This window comes from Phascolarctos cinereus, unplaced genomic scaffold, assembly GCF_003287225.1.
Source record: "Phascolarctos cinereus isolate Bilbo 61053 unplaced genomic scaffold, phaCin_HiC Scaffold_726;HRSCAF=1367, whole genome shotgun sequence".
NCBI lineage: Eukaryota > Metazoa > Chordata > Mammalia > Diprotodontia > Phascolarctidae > Phascolarctos > Phascolarctos cinereus.
The window spans coordinates 406,176,225-406,198,842 of NW_027556098.1; the positions used below are offsets into that span (position 1 = coordinate 406,176,225).

The following is a 22,618-nucleotide window of genomic DNA, read 5'->3' on the forward strand; positions in this document are numbered from 1 at the left end:
CCACCCCTGTCCACATTCCATACTTGGGAAACAGAGGCACACAGAGCCTTGACAAAGCAGGACAGAGCCCAAGGATCCCCCTGGAGAAATGAGGAAGAGGCCAGCCTTGGGCTGTGTACAAGAACTTTTATTGGTCAGGTAGGTTCATATTGCTGTGTGCTGATGTGCATGAAGGCATGTATGTTGGTGGGTATGTCCACATGTGTATGCCTGTATATGCACGGGTATCTGTGTGCGTGTGTCCAGCTCAGTGCATAATTCAAGGAAACAGACAACTCTTCACAGAAACAAGACAGAGGAATGAATCGTCCCAGTTCACCCGCACAGCCCCCGCGCCAGGACCATTCTCCAGGGGAGCCTCCCTGGTCCCCCCAGCTCTGTCTCCCAACAGCACCTCCCTCTCCACCAGTGTGTCTGCCCTCCAGGGTTTCTGCAGAGCTTTCCTCCAGTCTCGGTCAGGTCTGTCTTACCGTCAGCATCTCAGTCTTTCTGTCAGTGGTTTGACCGTCCTTCCTTCCTTCAGTGTCCCCAGCTTCCTTCAGCATCTCTGTCAAGTCAAGTGGGTTTCTGGGTCTCCTTCAGCACCTGCCTCTCTGCACCTGTCCTGATTGGGCTCCATCTGTCCTTGGAATTCATCGAGGGGGGACCCTAGGCTTAGGGCTTGGTTCCCAAAGGAAACTCGACTTTCACAAATGCCCCAGAGGGATCAAGAATATAAAAGGGGTGGGAGGTGGCCGTGGGACGTTTCATAAATAATAATAAATACATAAATAGACAAACATAGGCAGACGCAGACAGTGCTCCGGGGCCTGGGGCCCATGTGCTGGGCAGGAGACTGAGACCCCTGGCCTCAGCCCTTGGGAGCAGGGCGGGGAGGGAGGGGAGAGCCGGGGCCCTGGGTCTCTGTGGCTCAGAGACCTCCATGGCAGGAGTTGCCCCCTCCTCCTCCCTTCCTGGGACGGGGGGAGCATTAAGGCATCTGCAAGAGGCCAATGGGGATGACGGCCATCCCTGCCCTAGCCCTCCATGCCCTGGGGATGGGGGCAGCAGTCTCTTCTGGGGTCTCCACACCTCCAGCCCAGGGCCCCATCACAGTCCAGCTGTCTGGAGCTCGGGGCCTGCTCCTGGTCTTCCCAAGGGTCAGAGGCTGGTAGAGGACACTGAGAGAGTAGGCGAGGAGGGTGGGGGGAAGTTCAGCAGCTCGAGGACAGCCACCCCCACACTGCTCCGGCGCGTGAACATGCAGGAGGCCGCCACCCACTTATTGGTGCGCGGGTTATACTTCTCAATGGAGTTCAGGCTGGAGCTCCCGTCATTACCCCCAACAGCATACAGCCATCCATCCATGGCCACCAGATCGTGAGTACTCCTGGGGGGAGCCACAAAATTGTGTCGCGGGGGGCAGATGGAGAGGATGTGGGGAGAGACAAGCTCTTGTTGTGGAATATGTTAAGATGAAACAAGGCTTCCTCCTGCTTTCAAAGTGACATTGCATTTGGAGAAACTAAGGCACAAACTCAGCGGGTCAGAGACAGAAATCACTTAGCTGCTTGATGAAGGTTCTGGGAGGAAGGAAGGGGTCTGGGGTGGGGGGGAGTCAGGACCTGGTCCCTGACCTGAGGAAGCAGGAAGGGTGGGTCAGAGGCAGGGTCAAGGGAAACTCTGAGCTGCAGGCTGCCCCCAGGTGGCCACGGGACATACCTGCGGATGTTCATGGGTGCCACGCTCTCCCACGCATTGGCCTTGGGGCTGTATCTCTCCACAGAGTTGAGGCAGCTGGTGCCGTCGTTGCCACCCGCCACATACAGGGCGCCCTCCAACACGGCCACCCCCGCGGAGCTGCGCCTACTCAGCATGGTGGCAATTGGCGTCCAGGTGTTCACCTTGGGGACATTGAGAGGCTGGGGGCTTGTGGCCACGGGGGCATCACCATCCTCCCAACTCAGGATACCTTCCCCCCCCCCACGTAATTTTTCTGGTGGGAGAAAAGGAAGGAATAGAAAGGGTTAACTCCAAGGTGAGGGGGGCACACTCCTTAAAAGTGGGTGTCATAGGAAGGACTTGCACTAAGTTTTCCAAGTGAAGGGAGAGCCCTCTCAGGCCCCCTCCCCTCATCTCTAAGGTCAGGGGGAGGCTGGAGCAGGAACAGAATGATTAACACTGGGGAGGGCGATTCCACTATTGAGGTACAAAGGGAGTGGACCATACCTGGGGATGGGTGCCTAGAGACAGGGGAGGGGGCAATGGGGCTTGGGGAGCGGGGGAGCTCTACCTGGGGTTCATATTTCTCCACAGTAGCCAGGTGGGAGGAACTGTCATAGCCGCCCACAGCATACAGATTCCCATCTGTGGAACAGAGTCACTTAGAAATGGGTAATGCTGAAACAGCTGGGGGAATGCCAGAAGGCACCTGGGATTTTGGGTCAATTGAAGGGAAAGTGTTGAGGTTGGGAGCTCTGGGCTACCCACCAAGTGTGGCCACACGGACGTATCTCCTCCGCGTGCTCATGGCTGCGATGGATGTCCAGGTGCCCGTCAAGGGATCGTACCGCTCGGCACTGTGGGCATGGAGTGGTGGTCAACGAGAAGGAAGACGGAGGGCTTCAGAAGCAGGACACGGAGATCAAGCCCCTGACCTCCTCTTCCCCAGCCACCGAGCCCCCCTCCCCAGGACCCTCAGAATGAGATACTCCCAGTGTGCCATTGCTTTGCCAGTCATATGATGGATGAAACTACTTTAAGACTTTGCTTAAAGAAACTCGAGTGTGTTTAAAAATGCCTTGACCCTGTGGGATCAGAAGATGTAGAACTGGGAGAGGCCTTGAGGATCATCTAACCCAGCACTTTCATTTTACAGATGAGGAAACTGAGGCCCATAGAGGAAAGATGACTTGCCCAAGGTCACACAGGTAGGAATGGCCAGGGATGGAAGCCAACAGCCTTTCCACTCTACCACTCTGAAGGATACTAACCTGATTGGAGTTTCAAAGAAATTTGAAAAAAGGACCTCTTACTTAAGATGCAATCTTTCATCAACTAAAATGGAAAAAAAAATTTTTCCTCTCAAAAGGATAAAATCCAAATGCTGGTAGTGCCGTGGGGAAATGGGCACTCTACTACATTGTTGGTGGTATTGCAGTGTCAATAGTTTGAATAGCAATGTGGCAGTCTGCAATGATTCACACAACTGATTGCATCTTTCAACCCAGTGGATCCATTGCTAGGACTTTAGCCCCAAAACATTATAAAAATAAAAAAAATCTTCTTAGTTACTCTCATTGTAATTGCAAAATAAACAGATGGAAACAACCTATGGGTGCAACAACTGGGGAATGGCTAAACACATTATGGAATGGAATATTACAGGCCCGTAAAAATGATAGATATGAAGCATGAAGACATAGGGCAGAAATGCCCATTGTGAAATGACCCAAAGTAAAATCAGAATTAAAATTCTGTACACACATGACTACAAATATGGAGTTATAAAGGGAAAAAGAAATATACCCATAGAGATGGAACAGGGATGAACCGGAGCCTGTGTACCACAGAAAGGGGCCAGGGTATGGGCCCAGCTCCTCGGGAAGAGCTACAAGTGGAAGAACCTCTGAGGGCAATGACTCTACCCTCCCATCCCCAATTTTACAGATGAGGAAACTGAGGCCCAGAGAAGAGGCAACTTGCCCCAAACTTGGGTTTTGAACCCAAGTCTTTCTGATTCCAGGTCCAGAGCTCTACCCAATCACTAGCTGTTCCTATTCCTGCTACCCAAAAAACAAACAAAAAAAACCCCTCTTTAACCACCATGGGAGGGAGGGGGTTATCATCATCAGATAAAGTCATCATTATGGAGATTACTTCAGTTTTGCTACTCACACCTTGAGGAGAAAAAGCCTCTTCCCACAGCCTCCCTTTCTAGAGGGATCTTACACCAGCCAGCTCCTCACCAGTCACCAGCGGCTCTGCTGGTTTTGACTCCACCACCATCATTCACTATACCTCTGCCATTCCCCTCCCTGTTAGATGTAAGCTTTTTGAGGGCAGGGCTGTCTTTCCTTTTTCTTATTTGTATCCCTAGGGCTTAGCAATCAATCAATCGATTAACATTTATTCTTTTTCTTTTCTTTCTTTTTTTTTTTTTGGCTAGGCAATGGGGTTAAGTGACTCACCCAGGGTCACACAGCTAGTAAGTGCTATTATGTGTCTGAGGCAGATTTGAACAATCAGCATTTATTAAGCGCCTACTATGCATCTGGGCAATGTGCTAAACACCAAGAGGACACAAACAGAGGCAAAAGACAGCCCCTGCCCTCAAGGAGCCTCCAATCTAATGGGGGAGACAAAATACAAATATAGACAAAGCAAGCTGGTATACAGGATAAATAGGAAACAATTAAAAGAGAGAAGGTACTGGAATAAAGAGTGGATGGGGAGGGCTTCCAGGAAAAGGTGGGATTTTAACTAGGACTTAACAGAAGACAGAGCATTCCTGGCATGGAGGATGGCCAGAAGACAACGTCCACAGCCCAGAGACGGAGCATGCCGGACACACAGGAAGCACTTTGGAAATGTTAATTTTATCTTAAGGGGAGTCAGGCTCTTCACAAAGACAAAAAAATTAATAAAACAGTCAAGAAAACTCCTTCTGCGCTAGAAAAGGCAGGCAGAGTTAGGTGAGAGAGTATAGACATGTCTAGTGGGATCAGGGTCTTTTTCTTTCTGCCATGTGGGAGAATGCTGAACAGAGAAGGAAGAAAGGGCCATCTGTCTGAGGGAGTAAGAAGCAGAAGAGGTAGACACACCATCCTTCTACATGGGATTTGTGGGGGATGACTGCAATGGTATGCGCCATGTGACACTGGGCCAATCCCTTCACCTCTCTGTTCTTGGCAACTCAGAGACTAAAAATTGGAGAGAAGGTGCAATCTGCTCTGGTGGAGGGAGCTTCCTTCCCTGGGAGTTCCTCATAGCAGTAAAATCGCAAGTTCAGGCCCTATCCATAAAACTTATAGCACTCTAAGGTTTGCAAAGGGCTTTGCCCATGCTATTTCACTTGTATTTGTCCCTTCCAATTTTGAAATTTTGTCATAGGAAGGGAATAGTAGGTCAGGAGCTGAGAAGAGTGACAGGAAAGGGGCTAAGTATTTATTGAACACCTACTATGTGCCAGGGACTGGTGTATTTTTGTGGTTATTCAGTTGTTCCAGTTCTGTCTGACTCTGCGTCCCCATTTGGGGTTTTCTTGACCAAGATACTGTGGTAGTTTGTCATTTCCTTCTCCAGCTCATTTACGGATGGGGAAACTGAGGCAGACAGGGTTAAGTGAGTTGCCCATGGTCATACAGTTAGTAAGTGTCTGAAGCACTATTTGAACTCAGGTCTTCCTCATTCCAGGCCCAGCACCACCTAGCTGCCACACTGAGCATGAGGACTAAGTACTTGGTCCTCAGTTTCTTCATCTGTAAAAAAGGAGGAGACTGGACTAGATGACTTTTAGGTCTCTCCCAGCTCTAAATCTCAAGACTAGAAATTGCCAGAGGGGTTGCTGACAGTAAGCTGGTTTGAAGGTCCAAAGAGGGCCCACTTAGAGTGGGTTAGGAAAAAATGTGTGAGTGTCAGTTTCACATGGAACCCCCCTTTATGTTCTACTTTGTACATGGAAATTTCTTTCTTTTTTTTTTGGAGGGGGGAGCTAAGTTCCAGGATCTTTAAAAAGTCTAATGAGCTCCAGGTATGAAAGGAGTGTTACATTAAGCAGGGATTGATGACAATTAAGGATTGATAAGTACCCAAACACTCCCATGAAAGAAGGAATAGATGAATGAATGAAAGTGTACCTCACTCACTGCATTGGGGGTGGGCTACAGGCCCTCCCACAGAGGCAGGACCCCAGAATCTAGAGACAACATTGGAAAAATGTCCCTCTGGATGCCGCGGGTGTACTGTCTTCTAGAGCTGGCTTGTACAAATGGCATTGGGTGTCTCCTGAAACCAATTAAGAACAGACTCCCAGTCTTAATGCAGATACTGGGTGTCTCCCAGGATCTCTTGAGGAAGATCTGGCAGTGCATTGCAACATGTCTGAGGTGTCGAGTCAGAAGGCAACGCAAAAGGTGGGGTCTTCATGCACCCTGCAAAGAGGCTAGGCCGGTGTCCCTGGCACTGCCTAGGAAAGAAGGCTGGTGAGAAGCTGAGTTCTCCAGCCAGTGAGGACCCTTTGCCCTGATGGCTCACTTGTGGCCTGGCCAGTCCATCTCTGAGTATAGCTAAACACACTGGCCCATGGTTTACAAAATCATCTCCTTCGAGGGCCCATCTACTGGCAGGTTCTGGTGAAGCAAGGCCCTCAGCAGGCCCAGACTTGGGGACCTCAGGAACCAGCTGAGCAACTGGTGACCCTGCTTGCAATGCTCTTCCTCCTCATTTCTGCCTCAAAGAATCCCCAGCTCCCTTCAAGGCTTAGTGCTGGTTCCACCTCCTACAGGAAGCCTGACCTGATTGCCCCCTCCCCTCTCCTCTTGTTTCTGCCCCTACCTTTGCCCCTCTATTATTTACCATACTGATCTGAGTACAAGGTATGTCCTCCCCCACCTACCAGAGAATGTGAATTCCTAGAGAACCTTCACTTCTATCTTTGAAGCCCAAGACCTCAAGACTTAACAAACTGTCAGCTAGGTCAGTCAGTCAAAAAAAGATTTATAAAGTGCCTACTATGTGCCAGTGCCAAACAGAGGACTTTATATATGATCCTGGAGGTAATAGGGAGTCACTGGAGTTTACTGAGTAGGGGGTGACACGGTCAGACCTGTACTTTAGGAAAATCACTTTGGTGGCTGAATGAGGATGGATTAGAGAGAGGAGAGATGAGGCAGGCAGGCTCCTCCAGTAGCTACTGTGAGGTGACCAAGGCCTGGACCCAGGGTAGGGGCAGTGTCAGAGAAGAAAAGGGGGCATACTAGAAAAATGCTGCTGAGGAGAAAACTACAAGAGATGCTTCTAAGGTAAAATCTACTAGAGATATTGGGAAGGTGAAATCTATTAGAGATGCTAAGGAGGTGAAATCTACTAGAGATGCTGTATAGGCGAAATCTACTAGAGATGCTAGGAAGGTGAAATCTATTAGATGCTGGGGAGGTGAAATCTACTAGAGATGCTGCCTATGTGAAATCCATTAGAGATGCTGCCTAGGTGAAATCTACTAGAGATACTGCCAAGGTAAAATCTACAGAGGTGAAATCTACTAGAAATGCTGGGGAGGTGAAATGTACTAGAGATGCTGGGGAGATGAAATCATGTACTAGAGATGCTGGGGAGGTAAAATTGACAGGCCTTGGCACCATATTGGATGTGGGAAGGTAAGAGAGTGAAGAGTCTAAGATGATTACTGGGTTGGGAACCTGAGGGAGGATGTTATTGCCCTTTATAATAGTAGGGAAGGTGAGGGTGGGGAGAGTTTTTGGGGAAAATAATGAGGTTGGTTTTGGACGTGTTGAGCTAGGGGGCACAATGGACTTAGTCCAGAAGACCTGAGTTCAAATATAGCCTCAGACACTTATTAGCTGTGTTACCCTGAGTAAGTCACTTAAGCTTTGTTTGCCTCAGTTTCCTCATCTATAAAATGGAGATAATAACAGCATCTATATCACAGGATTGTTATGGGGTTGTTACAAGTTAACATGTAAAAAGCTTTGCATACCTTAAAGCTCTACATAAATGTTAGATATTATTGTTATTATTATTGTTATTATATGCTTGTTGAATATGTGAATGAATGAATGGGGGAAGGGAGGCCAAGAGGGACTGGAGAATGGAGAGGGACAGATGGGAAAGGGGCCTAGGGACCAGTGTGGTCCTGCTTAAATGCCAAGAGAGACCCTAGGGATGGGCACAGGTTGGGCCAGAGTCTTAGAGAAGCCTGGCAAGTCTGGAGGAGGGGAAGGCATAGCAGAGACAGCATCCTTTGGAAGAGGGGCTGGGCTGGGCTAAGATTGTCCAAGGGCACCCAGGCCTGAGGAAAGGGGGGGGGGAGCCTGCAGCTAGCCTTTTGGCATCTTTCCTTGAAATACGTCTGAGACCAGGGACCCTTTCACTCTCACTGGACTGTTCTAAACCTTCTCTTCTCTCCTCAAACCTCTTGCCCCACTACTCAGCCCCTACAACTCTCAGCTGAGGACCTCGATTCAGTCTTTACTAAGAAAACATTTGCCACATGCTTCCTCTTCCCTCCTCAGAACCTCTTGACATCATTTACCCATCGCTCTCTCCTTTACTCCAGGCTCTGGTGAGGCGTTTCTTCTCTTGGTCAAGGCCACTCCCTCCAACTTGTGCCCTTGATCCCAACCCCTTCTGTCTCCTCTACCCAACTGCCCCTACTATGTGCACTCTACAAAAATCTTCAATCACTCCTGGCTCCTCCCTTGCTGCCTACAAACTTGCCTGAGTCTCCCCAGCTTTTAAGAGCTTTCATTTGATCCGGCCATCACCGCCAAGCTAACATTCAATAACTCTTCTGCTATTCACAGTCAAATTCATAGAAGAGGGGAAGGAAATAAGCATTTATTGAGCACCAACTATGTGTCAGGCACTGTGCTAAGTGCTTTAGAAACATTAACTTATTTAATCTGCATAACAACCTTGGGAGGGAGGTGCTGGTATTATCCCCATTTTACAGTTGAGTAAACCGAGGCAAACAGAGATTCAGTTATTCTCAAATCCATATATCCAGCCCCAGTCTCCTAAGCTCCAGCTGGGAATTTCCAACTGTCCAGTGGACATTGCCCACTAGACGTCCCATAAGCATCTCAAACTCAACATGTCTAGCACAGAGTTCATTACCTTTCCCCTTACAAACCTCCTTCTTTCTGTCAAGGGGTTCACAAACTCCACTCCTTCCTCTTTCTTACCTGTCTCATCCAATCAGTTACCAAATCTCTTCAATTCCACCTCCAAGGGGCAGCTAAGTGGTGCAGTGGATAGAGTACTGGGCCTGGAGCCAGGAAGACCCAAGTCTGAATCTGGCCTCAGACACTTACTAGCTAAGTGACCTTGGAAAAGTCACTTAACCATGTTTGCCTCAGTTTCCTCATACGTAAAATGAACTGGAGAAGGAAATGGCCAACCACTTCAGTATCTCTGCCAAGAAAACCCCAAATGGGGTTAAAAAAAGTCAGACACAACTGAACAGCAGAACAACTACCTCCAAACATCCCTTGCCTCTCTATCTCCTCTCTACTCACAAAATTAGTTCTTTATCACCCAGGAGGATAGAGCACTGAGCCTGAAGATGGGAAGACCTGAGTTCAAATCCAGGCTTAGATATTTTCTAATTGACACTGGGCAAATCACTTAACCTCTGTCTGCCTCAGTTTCCTCATCTGTAAACTGGGGCTAACAATAGCACCTACCTCCCAGGGTTGTTGTGAGGATCAAATAAAGTAAAATTTGTAACACACTTAGCACAGTGCCTGGCATATATTAGGTGCTCAACAAATGCTTATTCTCTTCCCTTCCCTCCTTTCTTTCTGTTGGCCTACTACCATAGCCTCCTAATTGGTTTCTTTGCCTCAGTTCTCTCTGTCTCTCCAATGTTTCCTCCATGCTGCTGCCAGAGAGATTTTCCTAAAGCACAAGTCTGACCATAGTCAGGAAAAGCTGGTGGCCTCTGATAACTGATAACCTTGAAGAACAAATCCGAACTCCTTTGTTTTAGCATTTAACATCCTTCCCAACCTGGCTCCAGCCTAACTTTCCAGGCTCATTCTATATTATGCACCCATGGGTCTATCCAAACTGGCCACCCTAGGCTTCCCAGCATGTAACATCCCATCTCCCACCTGTGCCTTTCTATGCCTGGAAGGCGCCATTTCCTCATCTCCACCTCTTAGAATTCCAAGCGTCCACCATCTGAGCTCAGCTGAGCTGCCACCTCCTTCAGGAGGCCTTTCTGGGCCCACTTGGGTGTTAATCTTCCCCTGTCCCAAATTAGCTGGCACTTATTTGGCGCACGCGCGCACACACACACACACACACACACACATTTATTTATGCATGCCCTGTGTATGTCTTGTGTCTCATTCCCACTCACCTCCTATAGGATATATATTCCTTGAGATCAGGGAAGTTTCATTTCTGTCTTTACAGACTACAGTGCCTAATACAATGCCTAGCACATAGTAGGTGCTTAATAAATGATTGATGATTGACGGAGCCTGGGTCTGGATATGCTTCTCTCCCTCCAGTGCAGAGGTGAGGGTAGAAGGTAACGTCCCTAAGGCTAGTGCCCCAGGAAAGAGACAAAGACTTAACTCTGTAAATATCTGGGACCTATGGCCAGAATCAACCATAATGCCCCATAAATGGCCCTACCTGTTGAGGCAGGAGGCCCCGTCGTAACCACCAGCAGCATACAGGAGCCCATGGAGAGTGGCCACGCCCAGGCAGCTCCGACGGGTCCCCATGGAGACCTCAGGCTGCCAGATGTTGGTGACGGGGTCATAGGACTCCACGGTGGCCAAATCAGATGTCCCATCATAGCTTGGGGTCAGGGATAGGGTGGAGAGAGAGGTCAGTGTGTCTGCTGTGGGGGTCTCAGCCTCCACCCCTACCCAGACATCTTCCAAGGCCACCTTACCCGCCCACGGCGTACAGTCGGTTCCCAATGGCAGCCACGCCCACTCGAGCACGACGGGTCGACATAGATGCCACCATGTGCCATCGGTCTGTTCGTGTGTCATATGCTTCACAGTCCCCATGGATGGCAAACAGGCTCCCACCACCTGGGGGGAGGCTCGGGATGTAGCGTCTTCAGCCTGCTTCCTTTAAGCAGAGGGTCAGCTTTGTGCCCCAGCAGGATATGGGACCTCTAGCCCACAACCACGGCGAAGAGTGCAGAACTGACCCCCCCGGCTCTCTCTTCACCCAATCTCCCAGGACGAGTGGGGGGCCGGTTCTCCTCTCTAGGCCCCTGGGCTGCCTCCTTCACCTCCTCCCCACAGGCCGACCCTCAGTCTCGTACATACCCACCGCAAAGAGCACAGGGCCAGCCCCCTCACAGCGTCGGGGCCGAGTGCGACTGGTGCCTAGGACCCCGCGCTGCTCCGGAAGGAGGTGGAACTTGAGGGCCTCGATGAGCAAATCCTTGCAGTCCGGATGGTGTCGGACCAGGCCCTCGGCATCCACGTGGCCCAGCAGGAAGTCTCGGCTCAGCAGTGGCAGCCGGACACACTTCATCAGCTGGGGAGAGGGGGTCAGGTGGGGCCAGAAACTCCCCCCTCCCCCCCAGGCCAGGTGATGAGCACCCCCCTCTCCCTCAAGGTGAGGGACAGGAGCACAACACACACATACACACATCTGGGACCGCACAGGACAGGTCAGGAAGGGACAGACTGAGACAGGAAGGATCAGGAGAAGAGAGGAGGGCAGACGACAGGTCAGGATGGACCAGAATGGGACAGGACAGGTCAGGAGAAGAGAGGAGGGCAGAGGATGGGCCAGGATGGGTCAGGGTAGGTCAGGAGAAGAAAGAGGGGCAGAGGATGGGTCACAGGGGGACAGCACTGATGAGGACAGGCTGGGCTCCCCTCACCCGGGGCACATGCTGTCTCCGTCCATCTACATCATGTTTCACCCAGCTCAGGACAGCTCGATAAACGTCTTCCTCTGATGGCACGTTGAGGCTGTCACTGGAGATGAGGTCCAGCACCTGTAGAGGGAGAGGGAGCTCCCCAGGACAGGCCCACGCCCTCTCTCCCTTCCCTACCAGGGCTCCTCAGGATGGGTCTTCTGCCCTCCTAGCCTAGGGGCTCCCTGGGTCAGGCTGAATCTCCTCATACCAGAAATAGCATCTTCCCAGATTTGGCCTGAAGTGCCTTCCTACCAGAGGTGCCCTAAGGGTGGGCCTACTTATTTCTGCTCTGGGGTGTCTTTAGGTCATCTGGAAAGGTCTGGGGACATCTCTGGGAAGTCTAGGGCAGCCCCTGTGTGATCAGAGAGGAGCAAATCTCAGGAATATGAGGGAGATCTCTGAGAGGGCCTCTGGATCCTTGGGGGATTGAGGGTCACAGGGATGCCTCTGGGGTCCTACAGGTGGCCTTCAGACATCTCTGGGTGTCTTGTGGAAGGACTGTAGCTCTTTGTGAAATCTGGGGGTCCTGCTGAAAACTGGGGTGCTTGACAGGCTGATTACCCACAGAGTCTCGGGGTTCCAGGGACATTGGAGGGCTCTTGGAGTCGGGGGAAAGGTCCCCGGGGACAGTACCTGCTTCAGTGGCAGAAGCATGAATTCCTCGGTCCGGGCCACCTCCACAAAATGCTGCAGGACATACTTGTGGGCAGCTTTGAGGAGGTCACTGCAGGAGTGGGTATCGGCAAAGCCCCGGATGCCCAGGCAGTTGGATGGGTCAAGTTGGCTCAGCAGGAACTTGCAGCAGGCATCCCTCACGCCATTCAGCTGCAGGAGGCTCGCGGCAGGAAGCAGCGTCTGAGAGCATGAGGGGGGACAGTGACCGGAGACATGTGGGGGGCAGGAGGGGAGCAGCATCGGGGGGTGTGTGGGGGCTGTTGAAGCAGACTGGAGGTCCAGGTGCGTGATGAGGTGTGGGGGTGGGCAGCCAGCCTCACCTGCACATTGCCCTCCCCCACAACGATCTCAGCGGTATATGCAAACTGGACCAGCTGCTCCAGAGCCTGGGGGTCAATGTCATGCAGCGTCACGTGTGTTTGGCGGCTCTCACTCATCTCATCTGCAGGGACATCCTGGTCAGAGCCCCTTGCCCCGCAGAGCCCCCCAGCCCCGCAGCCCTCTAACCCACCACTCCTCCTCAGTCCTTCCCCATAATGATTCAAGCTTCCCATCCTCATCAGAGGCCCCAGTCACTAAAATCCCCTACACTGAACAGACTCATGTACCCCCATTCCATTAAAGAACTCACCCACCCAAAAGGAGAGCCCTTTCATCCTATGACAGACCCCCACGCCCATCGGTCTCAACCTGAGAGATTCCCAAATCTGTCTGAGGCTGCCACATTGAGCAGAGGCCTTTCCTCTATCACCATCAGATGATTCCACCTGGTCAGAGACCCCCCCCCCCAAACTCTCTGTTGGAGACTCCCACAATGGGGAGAACCTTCCAGACCCTGATCGAAGACCCTCCTCAATTGGCTCTTCAGTGATTTCCACCTGCTTCTCCCACTTGCAGCCCCTGCCTCAGCTCTCACTCATCTCATGGGGGTGGGGCAGGACCAGGGGTCTCGGGCTTAGAGGATAAGCTGGGGAGAGAGGCTCTGGGCTGGGCAGAGAGGCTGCCTGGCTTGGGGGGCAGAAGTGCTCCTGGGGCCAAGGGCTGGGTCAGGTTAGGAGGGAAAAGTTTAGTTTGGCCCCAGGGGAGGAGATGTGAGGGTTGGCAGGGAAGGCCCGGCCCAGGGCTGCACGGAAGGGGAACACCAGGATCTGAGTTGGATCCAGCTTAGGGCTGGGGGCTAGGCTGAGGAGGGTATGCTGAACTTGAGGGCAGAAAGCCAGCTAGTCTTGGCTTGGTTAGGACCAGCTTGAGGCTGGGGTCTGTACTAGATATGAAAGGCCAAGGTCAGGATCAGGGGTTGTGCTCTGTGCTGGGCAGGGAAGGCCGAGGGCAGGGTCAGGAGGTCTGGCTCAGGGCTGGGTCAGTACTTGCTTGTGAACATGGCGTGGAAGTAGGGGCTGCAGGAGGCCAGCACCACCTTGTGGGCCTTGATCTCCTTGGTGCCCACGTGCAAGACGATATCACAGAGCAGCCCGCGCTGCCGCATGCGGCTCATGCACACGAAGGCATCGTGGTAGTGCCGCTTGGAGTTGTGGGCGATGCTGTGGCCCTCGCGGGTCAGGAGCTGCATCGCACCCTCCATGGCGCCCCCAGGACCTCGGGCCGGCCGGGGTCGGGCCCTCTCGGCCGCCTCACCGTGGGGACGAGGCGCAGCATCGGCACTGAGTACCCTGAAACGGGAGAGGCTGGTTGCTCCCACTGGCTTACTGGGCACACATGGGGGCAGTGAAAGGGCAGGGAGGCAGCAGCCCTGGCTGCTAGTCCTCCCTCCACAACCCACCAACTGTGGGACCCCTTTTCTGGTACAAGCTCTCTGTGCAGCTCGTGTGCATCCACTGTCTGCCTCAAGAGAACAGGGGCTCCTCTGTGCCCCCATTCCTCAGCCACCATAGAGCCTGAAGCAAGGCTGACCGATGTGCTGAGATGGCCAGAGCACTGGCCCTGGAGTCAGGAGGACCTGAATTCAAATGTGGACTCAGGCACTTACTAGCTGTGCAACACTGGGCAAGTCACTTAACCCATTCCGAGAGAGAGAGAGAGAGAGAGAGAGAGAGAGAGAGAGAGAGAGAGAGAGAGAGAGAGAGGGAGAGAGAGAGGGAGAGAGAGAGAGAGAGGGAGAGAGAGAGAGAGAGGGAGAGAGAGAGAGAGAGAGAGGGAGAGAGAGGGGAAGAGAGAGGGGGAGGGAGAGGGAGGGAGGAAGAGGGAGGGAGAGAGAGGGAGGGAGACAGAAACAGAGAGAGAGGGAGAGGGAGAGAGAGGGAGGGAGACAGAGACAGAGAGAGACATAGAGAGACAAAGAGAGAGAGAGAGACAGACAGAGAGACACAGGGAGAGAGATAGGGAGGGAGAGAGAGAAAGAGAGACAGAGACAGAGAGAGACAGACAGACAGAGACAGAGACAAAGACAGACAGAGACAGAGAGAATGAGAAAGATACAGAGAGAGACACAGAGAGACAGAGAGAGACAGATAGAGAGAGAGAATGAGAAAGATGGGGGGGGGGGTGACCCAGGAGCTCTCCAAGGTCCCTCCTGCTCAGGCGTTCTGAGCCTCCTGGGTACCCCTCCAGCTTAGCTACAGGTGAGAGGAGGCAGGTGGGAGAGGGGCCCTGAGCCATGCATAGGGAGGACCCCACATAGCAGGGAGAATAAGACAGGATGGGGCAGAATCGGGGGCTCAGGGTTCAGATAGGAAGTGTTCAGAGGCAGGATGTGAAGTGATGGAACTAGAAAGGAAGGTGCCTCAGAGGACAGAGGAAAGGAGATGGCCTGGGGGTGGGGAAAGGAATTAGCATTTATTAAGCTCTACTATGTGCCAGGGACTTGAAAAATATCATTTCATTTAATCCTCATAAGAACCCTGCAAGTTAGGTGCTATTATGATCTCCTTACAGGAGAGGAATTTGAAGCAAACAGCAATTTAAGGGACTTGCCCAGGGTCACACAGCTAGCATGTGTATCAGGCCTGACTGGAATGCAGGAAGATGAGTCTTCCTGACTCCAGCCTTAGTGCTCTACCCACTGCACCACCCAGCTGCCCCTAAAGCTCTCTTCACCCTTGGAAAATGCAGTCCAGAGGGGTCCATCATTGGCCTTCCACGGCTCAGAGGGGCAGTTTCCCCAGTGGAGCAGCTGGGGCAGGGTAGTAGTGACCTAGGACAGCTCCTTTCTTATCTGTAAGCCCAAACCCAAGCTTTTTCAGCTTGGCATTCATGGCTCTCCATAGCTGGCTCCCATGTTCCTCCCTCCTCCCTAACCTTGTACACCTGGCTCTCTCCTACTGGCTGGAGGTTTAGTCCAGCCCCCAAAATACTGCCCACTCTGCTCTCCAGCCAGGACCACTGCCCCTGGGGAGCGCCCCCTCCTTGCAGAGGAAAGAGAACTCACTGGTTCTACATGAGACCAGGGGTCAGATCCCTCCTTTTTTCACTTACTGTGTGGCCTTAGGTGAGTCACTTTACCTGTCTGCCTCAGTTCCCCTATTTAAACAGCTGGGATAATGACAGCCCTTGCCCACAGGGTTGTTGTGAGAATCCTTCAGGTGCCAAATAAGCGGGAGGCCCACCCAAACGGAAGAAAGGGAGGGTTGACAGCCCTGCCCTCCATGGCCAAGGAACAGGACTCCTCCAAACAGGTGTGTGCGGGCATCCATGTATAACTCTGCACATGTGGGACTGTGTCTGTGCACATGATAGCCTGCCTCATGCCTGTGCATGTATCGGACGGTCTGTCTGGACACCAACATGGACATCTTTAGTCCAGCGTGGACGCTCTCTCTACTGATACATGCTGGCCACTCATCTGTATACTAGAGTGGTGCGGCCTTAGCTGCTCCAGGCACTGAGAAATGGCGTGCCCAGCACAGTCCCACACCCGGCTAGCCCGTCAGAGGTGGGGCCTGAACCCAGGCCTCCGGCCTGGGCAGCCTCTGACCACTGCTGCAAACCCTATCATGCCCCAACAAACATGCTCTGCCCAATGTGGCGGGGGGCCCAGGGGTTGGCTTCTGCATTAAGGGGTCCCCTCCCACCAAAGTATCTTCTCTCCCCAAGGGTGGGGGGTGTTGGCTAGGAGAACTCAAAGATGCAAGGCATAAGAGCAGCTGGGGAGGGCCAGGCTGGTTTCAGGGTACTGGGAATCATAGGACCCCATTTGGGAGTTTGGGGGTCCACATTCAGGCCTCAGGTACCTGGGCTATGTTGGAGACAGGGCTGGGGCTGGGATTGGTCAAGGGAGTCCAGGTCAGGGTGGGCTGGCTGAGGAGGGTATCGGGAAGGTCAGGGAGTAAGCAGGGGCTGGGATGAGAGATGGGGGGGTACACTTATGCCTGGTGGAAGAGCCTGGGATAGGGTGGGGAAGGGCCAGAAGGTTATGGAAAGGAGGGGCCTGAGGCACATACACCTGGGGTAGGTTGGGGGCCATTTGAGGGTCACATCCATTCTCGGGGTTCACAAGATTAGAGAGGGTTGGGACAAGGAGAGTTGGATCATCTTTACTCCTGGAGACAGGGTTATGCTGGGGTCCAGGCTGAGATGGGTTAGGGGCCTCTTATGAACTGGGGTATGGGGGGCCTAAGGTTTCCATGTGGTAGGGGGACAGATGGGTTGGGGAAGAAGATTAGAGTTCACCCTCATGCCTTAAAAGGGGGCCAGGACTCAGGGATGGGTTGAAGGGGGGTAAACAGTTTGGTAACTGAGGAAGATGAGGCGTGAGTCCCTGGATTCATACCCTGAAAAGGAACAAAGCTGGCATTGGAGGCGGTGAGGGTTTAGGCTGGAAGGCTTAAAAGACGGGGAGTGGGACCATTAGGGACCTGGTGGTCCAGGCTGGGAAAGGGGGCAGATGGGCTGAGAGGGACAATGTTAAGGTGCTCAGATGCTGGAGATGGGTGGAGGCAGGTGGGTCAGGGAATGGGGGCTGGGAAGTGAGCCCAGGCTGGGATGGGTCATCTGGGTTGGGATTGGAGGGCTAAGGAAGGGCAGTGATCAGTGGGCCAGCCCTTCGGCATAGCCCTCAGCTTGTGAAAGCCTATTCTGTATTAGGAATTGGGAGGCCTGGGACTGGAAGGCTGGGCTGTGATGAGGAATGGGGGGCTGGGGCTGAGGGGCCAGCATGGGATACATTAAAGGAACATGAGTTAGGGAGGAGGAAGGGCTAGGCCAGGGGCCGGCAGTGACCTCAGCCTGGCAGGTCTGGAGCAGGCTAGGAGTTGAGTGAACCTAGGCTGTGATTGGGGGGTGGGGGATGTCTGAGGTGATCTTAGACTAACAAGTCTGTCCTGAGTTAGGCTGTGATGGGGAGGAGAGGAGGGCTTAGGGGGTGTCCAGGCTGGGGCAGGGCACTGTCTGCAGTGGGTGGCCTCAGACTGATATTGGGTTAGACTGAGATGGGGAGGTGGGTAGGATATGATGGAGCTGTGAAGGTGGGCTGTCTGCAGTGGCCTTTGACAGGTCAGAGCTGGGTCCACTGGGATGGGGGGAGGGTTGGGGTATGATGGGGAAGGAGGAGGGTCTAAGAAGTCTAGACTTTGATGGGGGGGCTGTCTGCAGTAGGTGGCCTCAGACTGATACTAGACGAGACAGGGATGGGGGAGGGCCTAAGGGGGAGTTCAGACTTGAGAGTGGGTGCTGTCTGCAGAGGGTGGCCCCAGACTGATACTGGATTAGACAGAATGGGGAGGGCTGGGATATGATGGGGAGGGAGAAGGGCCTAATGGGGAGCCTAGACTTGGGGGGTGCTGTCTGCAGTGGGTGGCCTCAGACTGATACTGAGTTACCCTGGGATGGAGGGAGGGCTGGGGCATGATGGGGTGTGGGGAGGGCCTAAGGGGGAGTCCAGGCTTGGGGGGGGTGCTGTCTGCAGAGAGTGGCCCCAGACTAATACTGGGTTACCCTGGGATGGGAGGAGGGCTGGGGGTCCAGACTGGGGGTGCTGTCTGCAGAGGGTGGCCTCAGACTGATGCTTGATTAGACAGGGATGGGGGAGGGCCTAAGAGGGAGTCTAGACTTGGGTGTGTGCTGTCTGCAGAAGGTGACCCCAGACTGAAACTGGGTTACCTCGGGATGGGGGGAGGGCAGGGGGTCCAGGATGGGGATGCTGTCTGCAGCGGCCTCAGCCTGACAGCTCTGGGCTGTTCAGGCCAGGATGGGGACGGGCTCAGGGGGTCCCGGGGGTGGGGGGTCCCGCACTGCACTCACGCCTCGGGGGGGCCCGGGCTGGGGCCGGGCCCCGGCTGGGGGGGGCCCGGGCTGCTGTGCTCGGGGCTCTGCGTCCTGCCCGCCGCGCGCTCGCCCCAGGGCTGCATGGACGGGCCTGGGCTCGGGCTGCTCGGGCTCCAGGGCGGGCTCCAGCTCGGCCCGGAGGGAGGACGGCGGAGCCGCTGCCGGGTCGGCGATGCAGATGCTGCCGCGGACGCCGCTGCTGATGCGGCCGCTGCTTTCTCCGCCCCGCGCTCCGATTGCTGGTCGGCTCGCTCTGCAGCCCTGGCCAGCGCAGCACGTCTGTTTGCCGGGCCCGCCCGCGCCACCTCCCCTCGCTGTCCAACTCTGTCTCCTGATCCCCGGTGTACCCTCAGTCCAGTCCAGTCCAGCCCAGCCCTCTACTGATCACCTGACCCAGACCCCGACCCCGACCCCAACCCCGAGCTGAGCATTTGCACTGATAGAACGAAGTATGATAAATTATAGTGAAACTGTAAAAAAGATGTCATGACACTCGTGGTCCTTCAGTGGTGAAGGGTTTTCGGGATGGTCATCCCCCTAAAAAGCATACAGGTGGGCCTGAGCCTAGAGAGCTGGAAAACAGAAAAGGACGCCTGCCAGCCAGCGGCATATTGACTTAAAAAACCCCATATGTGGAGCAGCTGGGTGTCTCAGTGGATAGAACACCGGCCCTGGATTCAGGAGGACATGAGTTCAAATCCAGCCTCAGACACATAGCACTTACTAGCTGTGTGACCCTGGGGCAAATCGCTTACCCCCCAAATACGTTACAAATTAAAAAAAAAAAAGCACGTGTTAATTTTAATGTATGTTGTATTGCATTTTTATTTGTTTCATTGTAAACATTTCTCAATTACATTTTAAAAAATTATTATTTTTTGTTTTTAACATTCACTTCCATAACTTTTTGAGTTTTTCATTTTCTCCCCCTCCCCCCTCCCCAAGATCCCAATTACATTTTAATCTGGTCCCGGCCACCCTCCAGAGCTGGTTGAATGTCTCATTTCCTTAATGTTACAGAGCTGGAAACTGAAGCTCCTGGGTTTAGGGCTGGGAACTCCATCACTTTTACAGAGAGGGGAAACTGAGGCCCAGAACCCCTCTGTCCGGCCCCTGCACACAATAGAACTCCCCTTGACCTCGGGCCTCCCCGCCAGCTCTTTCCCTCCCTCTCGCCCGCCCGCCCGTGCCAAGCGCAGCCTGCGCGCGGCCCCAGAACCCGAGAGCCGACGCCTGAGGGCGGAGCCGCGGCGGGCCGCCCAGCCGCGCGGGGCATGGTGGGAGAGGAAGCGGAGCCCACGCTGCGCAGCGTGGATCATGGCGGTGGTCGCGGAGCCGCCGCGTGGCGCGGGACGGAGGTACGTAGTGGGGGGCGTGGGGGTCGCCGTGGCGGCTGCGCGGACTCGGCGGCCGAGGGGGGCGCTTGGGGATCCGCGGCTGTCCCCTTCCGGTCCCCGCCTTTGCTCGTGTTTCGCAGGAGGGGAGACTGAGTCCCTCCCGGACTTGGTCTGGATCGTGGCGGGAGGGGGCTGCATAGGAGAAAGAGACGGGGGTGCCGGCGCTGGCCTGGAGCCTCTCGGGGAGGGGGAGGGGGAGGAAGAGGGCGCCAGCCTCGATTAAGCGGCCGGTGTGTGCTGATTGTCCCCATTTTACAGATGAGGAAACTGAGGCAACCAATGGTTTAGTTAGTGGGTTTCAGGCGGGGTCCCACAGCTAGTAGGTGTTTGAGAGCAGATTTGAACTCAACTCTGCCTGACTCCAGGCCCAGCTTTGTCCGCTGCGCCACCTAGCTGTCTTAGAGGCCCCGAGTTCAAATCCTAGCTCTGCCACTTACCGCTTGTCTTGGGCCCTCAGTTTCCTTATCTGTAAAATGGGGGGGCGGGGCAGTGTTTGGCCTCCCGGCTCTACATCTGTGGTCCAGGCTTTGGGAGAAATGGGCACATAATAGCGTATTCAAGCCGGGTATAAAGTGGTTGGGGGAGGGTCCCTTGTGCTCGAGCTGGGTTTTGAAGAGATCCGGGGGAATCTGAGGCCTTCATGCCTTGTGGGGGGCCCGGTGTTCCAGGTTCTTTCCCCCAGACCCCTTAAAAGCCATCTGCTCATCTTCTTGCAGGAAGCTTGCCGAACTGAGCGTGGATGAGTTCCTCACCTCCGGCTTTGACTCGGAGCTGGACAGTGGGTCAGAGGAGGAGGAAGAGGCGTCTCGGCCCCCCCAGGGGGCCCAGGATGCAGACCAGAGCCCGGCAGCTCTGGGGGTGCCCAAGAGGAAGCTGACTGCCCAGGAGGGGCCAGCCACAAAGTAAGGGATGGGGCGTGGGTGGTTACAGATCTGTGCCCCATTTCCTTCCCTCTGTTCCCTCTCCCTCATATTAAGCTTACTTGGTTTCCTCCACCATAGGGGGACACACACAGATGGATCTCTGTCTAGTGCCAGGACTCCTGACCCTATTACAACCCAGCTTGTTCTCTGACTTATACAGAGATACCAAGACCCCGGGCCATTCTCTGGGCTCTTATCTTCTGTAAGAAAGATCTGCTAATAGTAGGTTTTTGGGCCCTGCTCTCTGTGGCCCACTGTGGGGCCTGGTAGACAGATGGCATGGGTACTTCCCATCCCAGTCCCCTTCAGCAGGTGGCCCCTAGCTGGAATGAAGAAGCTTAGGAGGGCCACCACCCCCTCGCACTCCCAGCACTTACGTCAAGACACGTGGGGGGCACCTTCTGTTAGCAGCTACGTGATTGAGGAGGCTGGGAATAGACGATACAAGTCTTCTGAACTTGAATTGTCTGAAAGTCAGCTTGCTCAGATTTCCCAGGACCACAGGCCGGCTCATCTATCTGTACTTGCATAAATCTCAGTCCCCTTTACAGCACCCCTAAAAAGTGGGCATCTGGGCTCAGTTGAAGACCTTCAGTGATGGGGCACTCACTACCTCTCCTGGTGGCCCATTTCCCTGGGGACTGCTCTATTGTCAAGGAGTTTCTCCTGCCCCTAAAGAGGCCATTCTTTAGTTGGCATCCATGGTTTAGTGCCGAGGACATATCTCCTGGCCCTTCACCATCTTTATCACCCTCCTGTGCGTGCTCACCAGCTTTTCGATGGCCCACAGAAACCGTTGTGTCCAGAACTGAACACGGTACTCCTCACAATTTCTGATTGAGGCAGAGTATAATTTCGCTGTTCCTGCTTCTTCCCTGAAGCCAGGCCTCTCTTGATGTAGCTCAAGATCCCATTAGTTTTTTCAGCTGCCCCAGTGATGACTGACTCTGCTGACTCAGATTGAGCTTGGGGTCCTCTAGAATTCCCAGATCTTTTTCAGACAAACTGCTTTCTAATCACACCTTCCCCATCCTGTACAGGTGAAGTTGGTTTTTTTTGAATCCATGTGTAAGATTCTATTTACCTCTGTTGAATTTCATCTTAATGTATTTAGCCTGCTGAGATCTCTCTGGGTCATCTGCACATTTGATGAGAATAGCTAGATGCCTTTCTTTGAATCATTGACAAACATGTTAAACAGGTTAGAATTGAATCTGGAGCCCTGGGGCACTGTGCTGCCGCTGAACACTTGAGTGTGCTCTGAGTCCAGCCATCTGGGCAGTTATGTGTCCATCTGACTCTTCTCATCTAGCTCCCCTCTCCGTCTTCTTCATGAGATAATGTGAGGCACTTTTTTAAATAAAATACTTTGCCAAAATCCAGGTCGTCTAGCTCCAGAGCATTTCTGTGATTTGTGAGTTTTAACCCTGTCAAAAACGGTGGAAGGGGAATAGGGCTAGTCTGTCACATGTGTGCTTGCTGAACCAAGGCAGGCTGGCTTGTGACTGCTACCTCCTTTTCTAAATGTTCACCAGCCATCTCTTTGTTGCTCCATCTTTGGATTTCCTCAGAAGTTGAAAAAGTCAACTCTGAAAACCCCCAGCTTTTTCAGATGAGCTGCTGGCTAGTTGTCTTTTACTGATGAAGTTGATTTTTCTTTTTTCTTTTTTTTTTTAATTTTATTAGTTTATTTTGATTTATCAGCAATCACTACCATAAGTTTTTGAGTTTAAAATTTTTCTCCCCCTTCCTTCCTGCCACCCTCCCCGAGACGGCGCCCA

At 53.3% G+C, this 22,618-nt stretch overlaps 2 protein-coding genes across 6 annotated transcripts in view; one reads left to right on the plus strand and one right to left on the minus strand.

Annotated features, from left to right (window-relative positions):
* Positions 1-106: 106 nt before the first annotated feature.
* On the minus strand, positions 107-18,760 carry KLHL17 (kelch like family member 17). 2 transcript variants are annotated; one of them, XM_020976846.2, is made up of 12 exons: positions 18,494-18,760; positions 13,670-13,968; positions 12,619-12,740; positions 12,257-12,478; positions 11,585-11,701; positions 11,019-11,232; positions 10,631-10,775; positions 10,366-10,533; positions 2,470-2,558; positions 2,273-2,346; positions 1,702-1,883; positions 107-1,369 (listed from the first exon to the last, which is right to left on the minus strand). In XM_020976846.2, the coding sequence occupies exons 1-12, from the start codon at positions 18,598-18,600 to the stop codon at positions 1,141-1,143; spliced, it is 1,968 nt and encodes a 655-aa protein (XP_020832505.1). In that variant the 5' UTR covers positions 18,601-18,760; the 3' UTR covers positions 107-1,140. The 2 variants fall into 2 exon arrangements, with proteins under 2 accessions (XP_020832505.1, XP_078001914.1); XM_078145788.1 differs by lacking the exons at positions 107-1,369; positions 1,702-1,883 and adding an exon at positions 1,891-1,975.
* A 1,011-nt stretch (positions 18,761-19,771) lies between these two features.
* The window catches only part of NOC2L (NOC2 like nucleolar associated transcriptional repressor), a 39,316-nt gene continuing 36,469 nt past the window's right edge, over positions 19,772-22,618 (plus strand). For all 4 annotated transcript variants that reach the window (XR_013482578.1, XM_020976858.2, XM_020976863.2 and 1 more), the window contains exons 1-2: positions 19,772-19,875; positions 20,631-20,816. Coding sequence is in view for 3 of the 4 variants with exons in the window: in XM_020976858.2 (XP_020832517.1) it covers positions 19,835-19,875; positions 20,631-20,816 (227 nt within the window). In the remaining variant the exon portion in view is untranslated. The remainder of the gene's footprint in view (positions 19,876-20,630; positions 20,817-22,618) is intronic.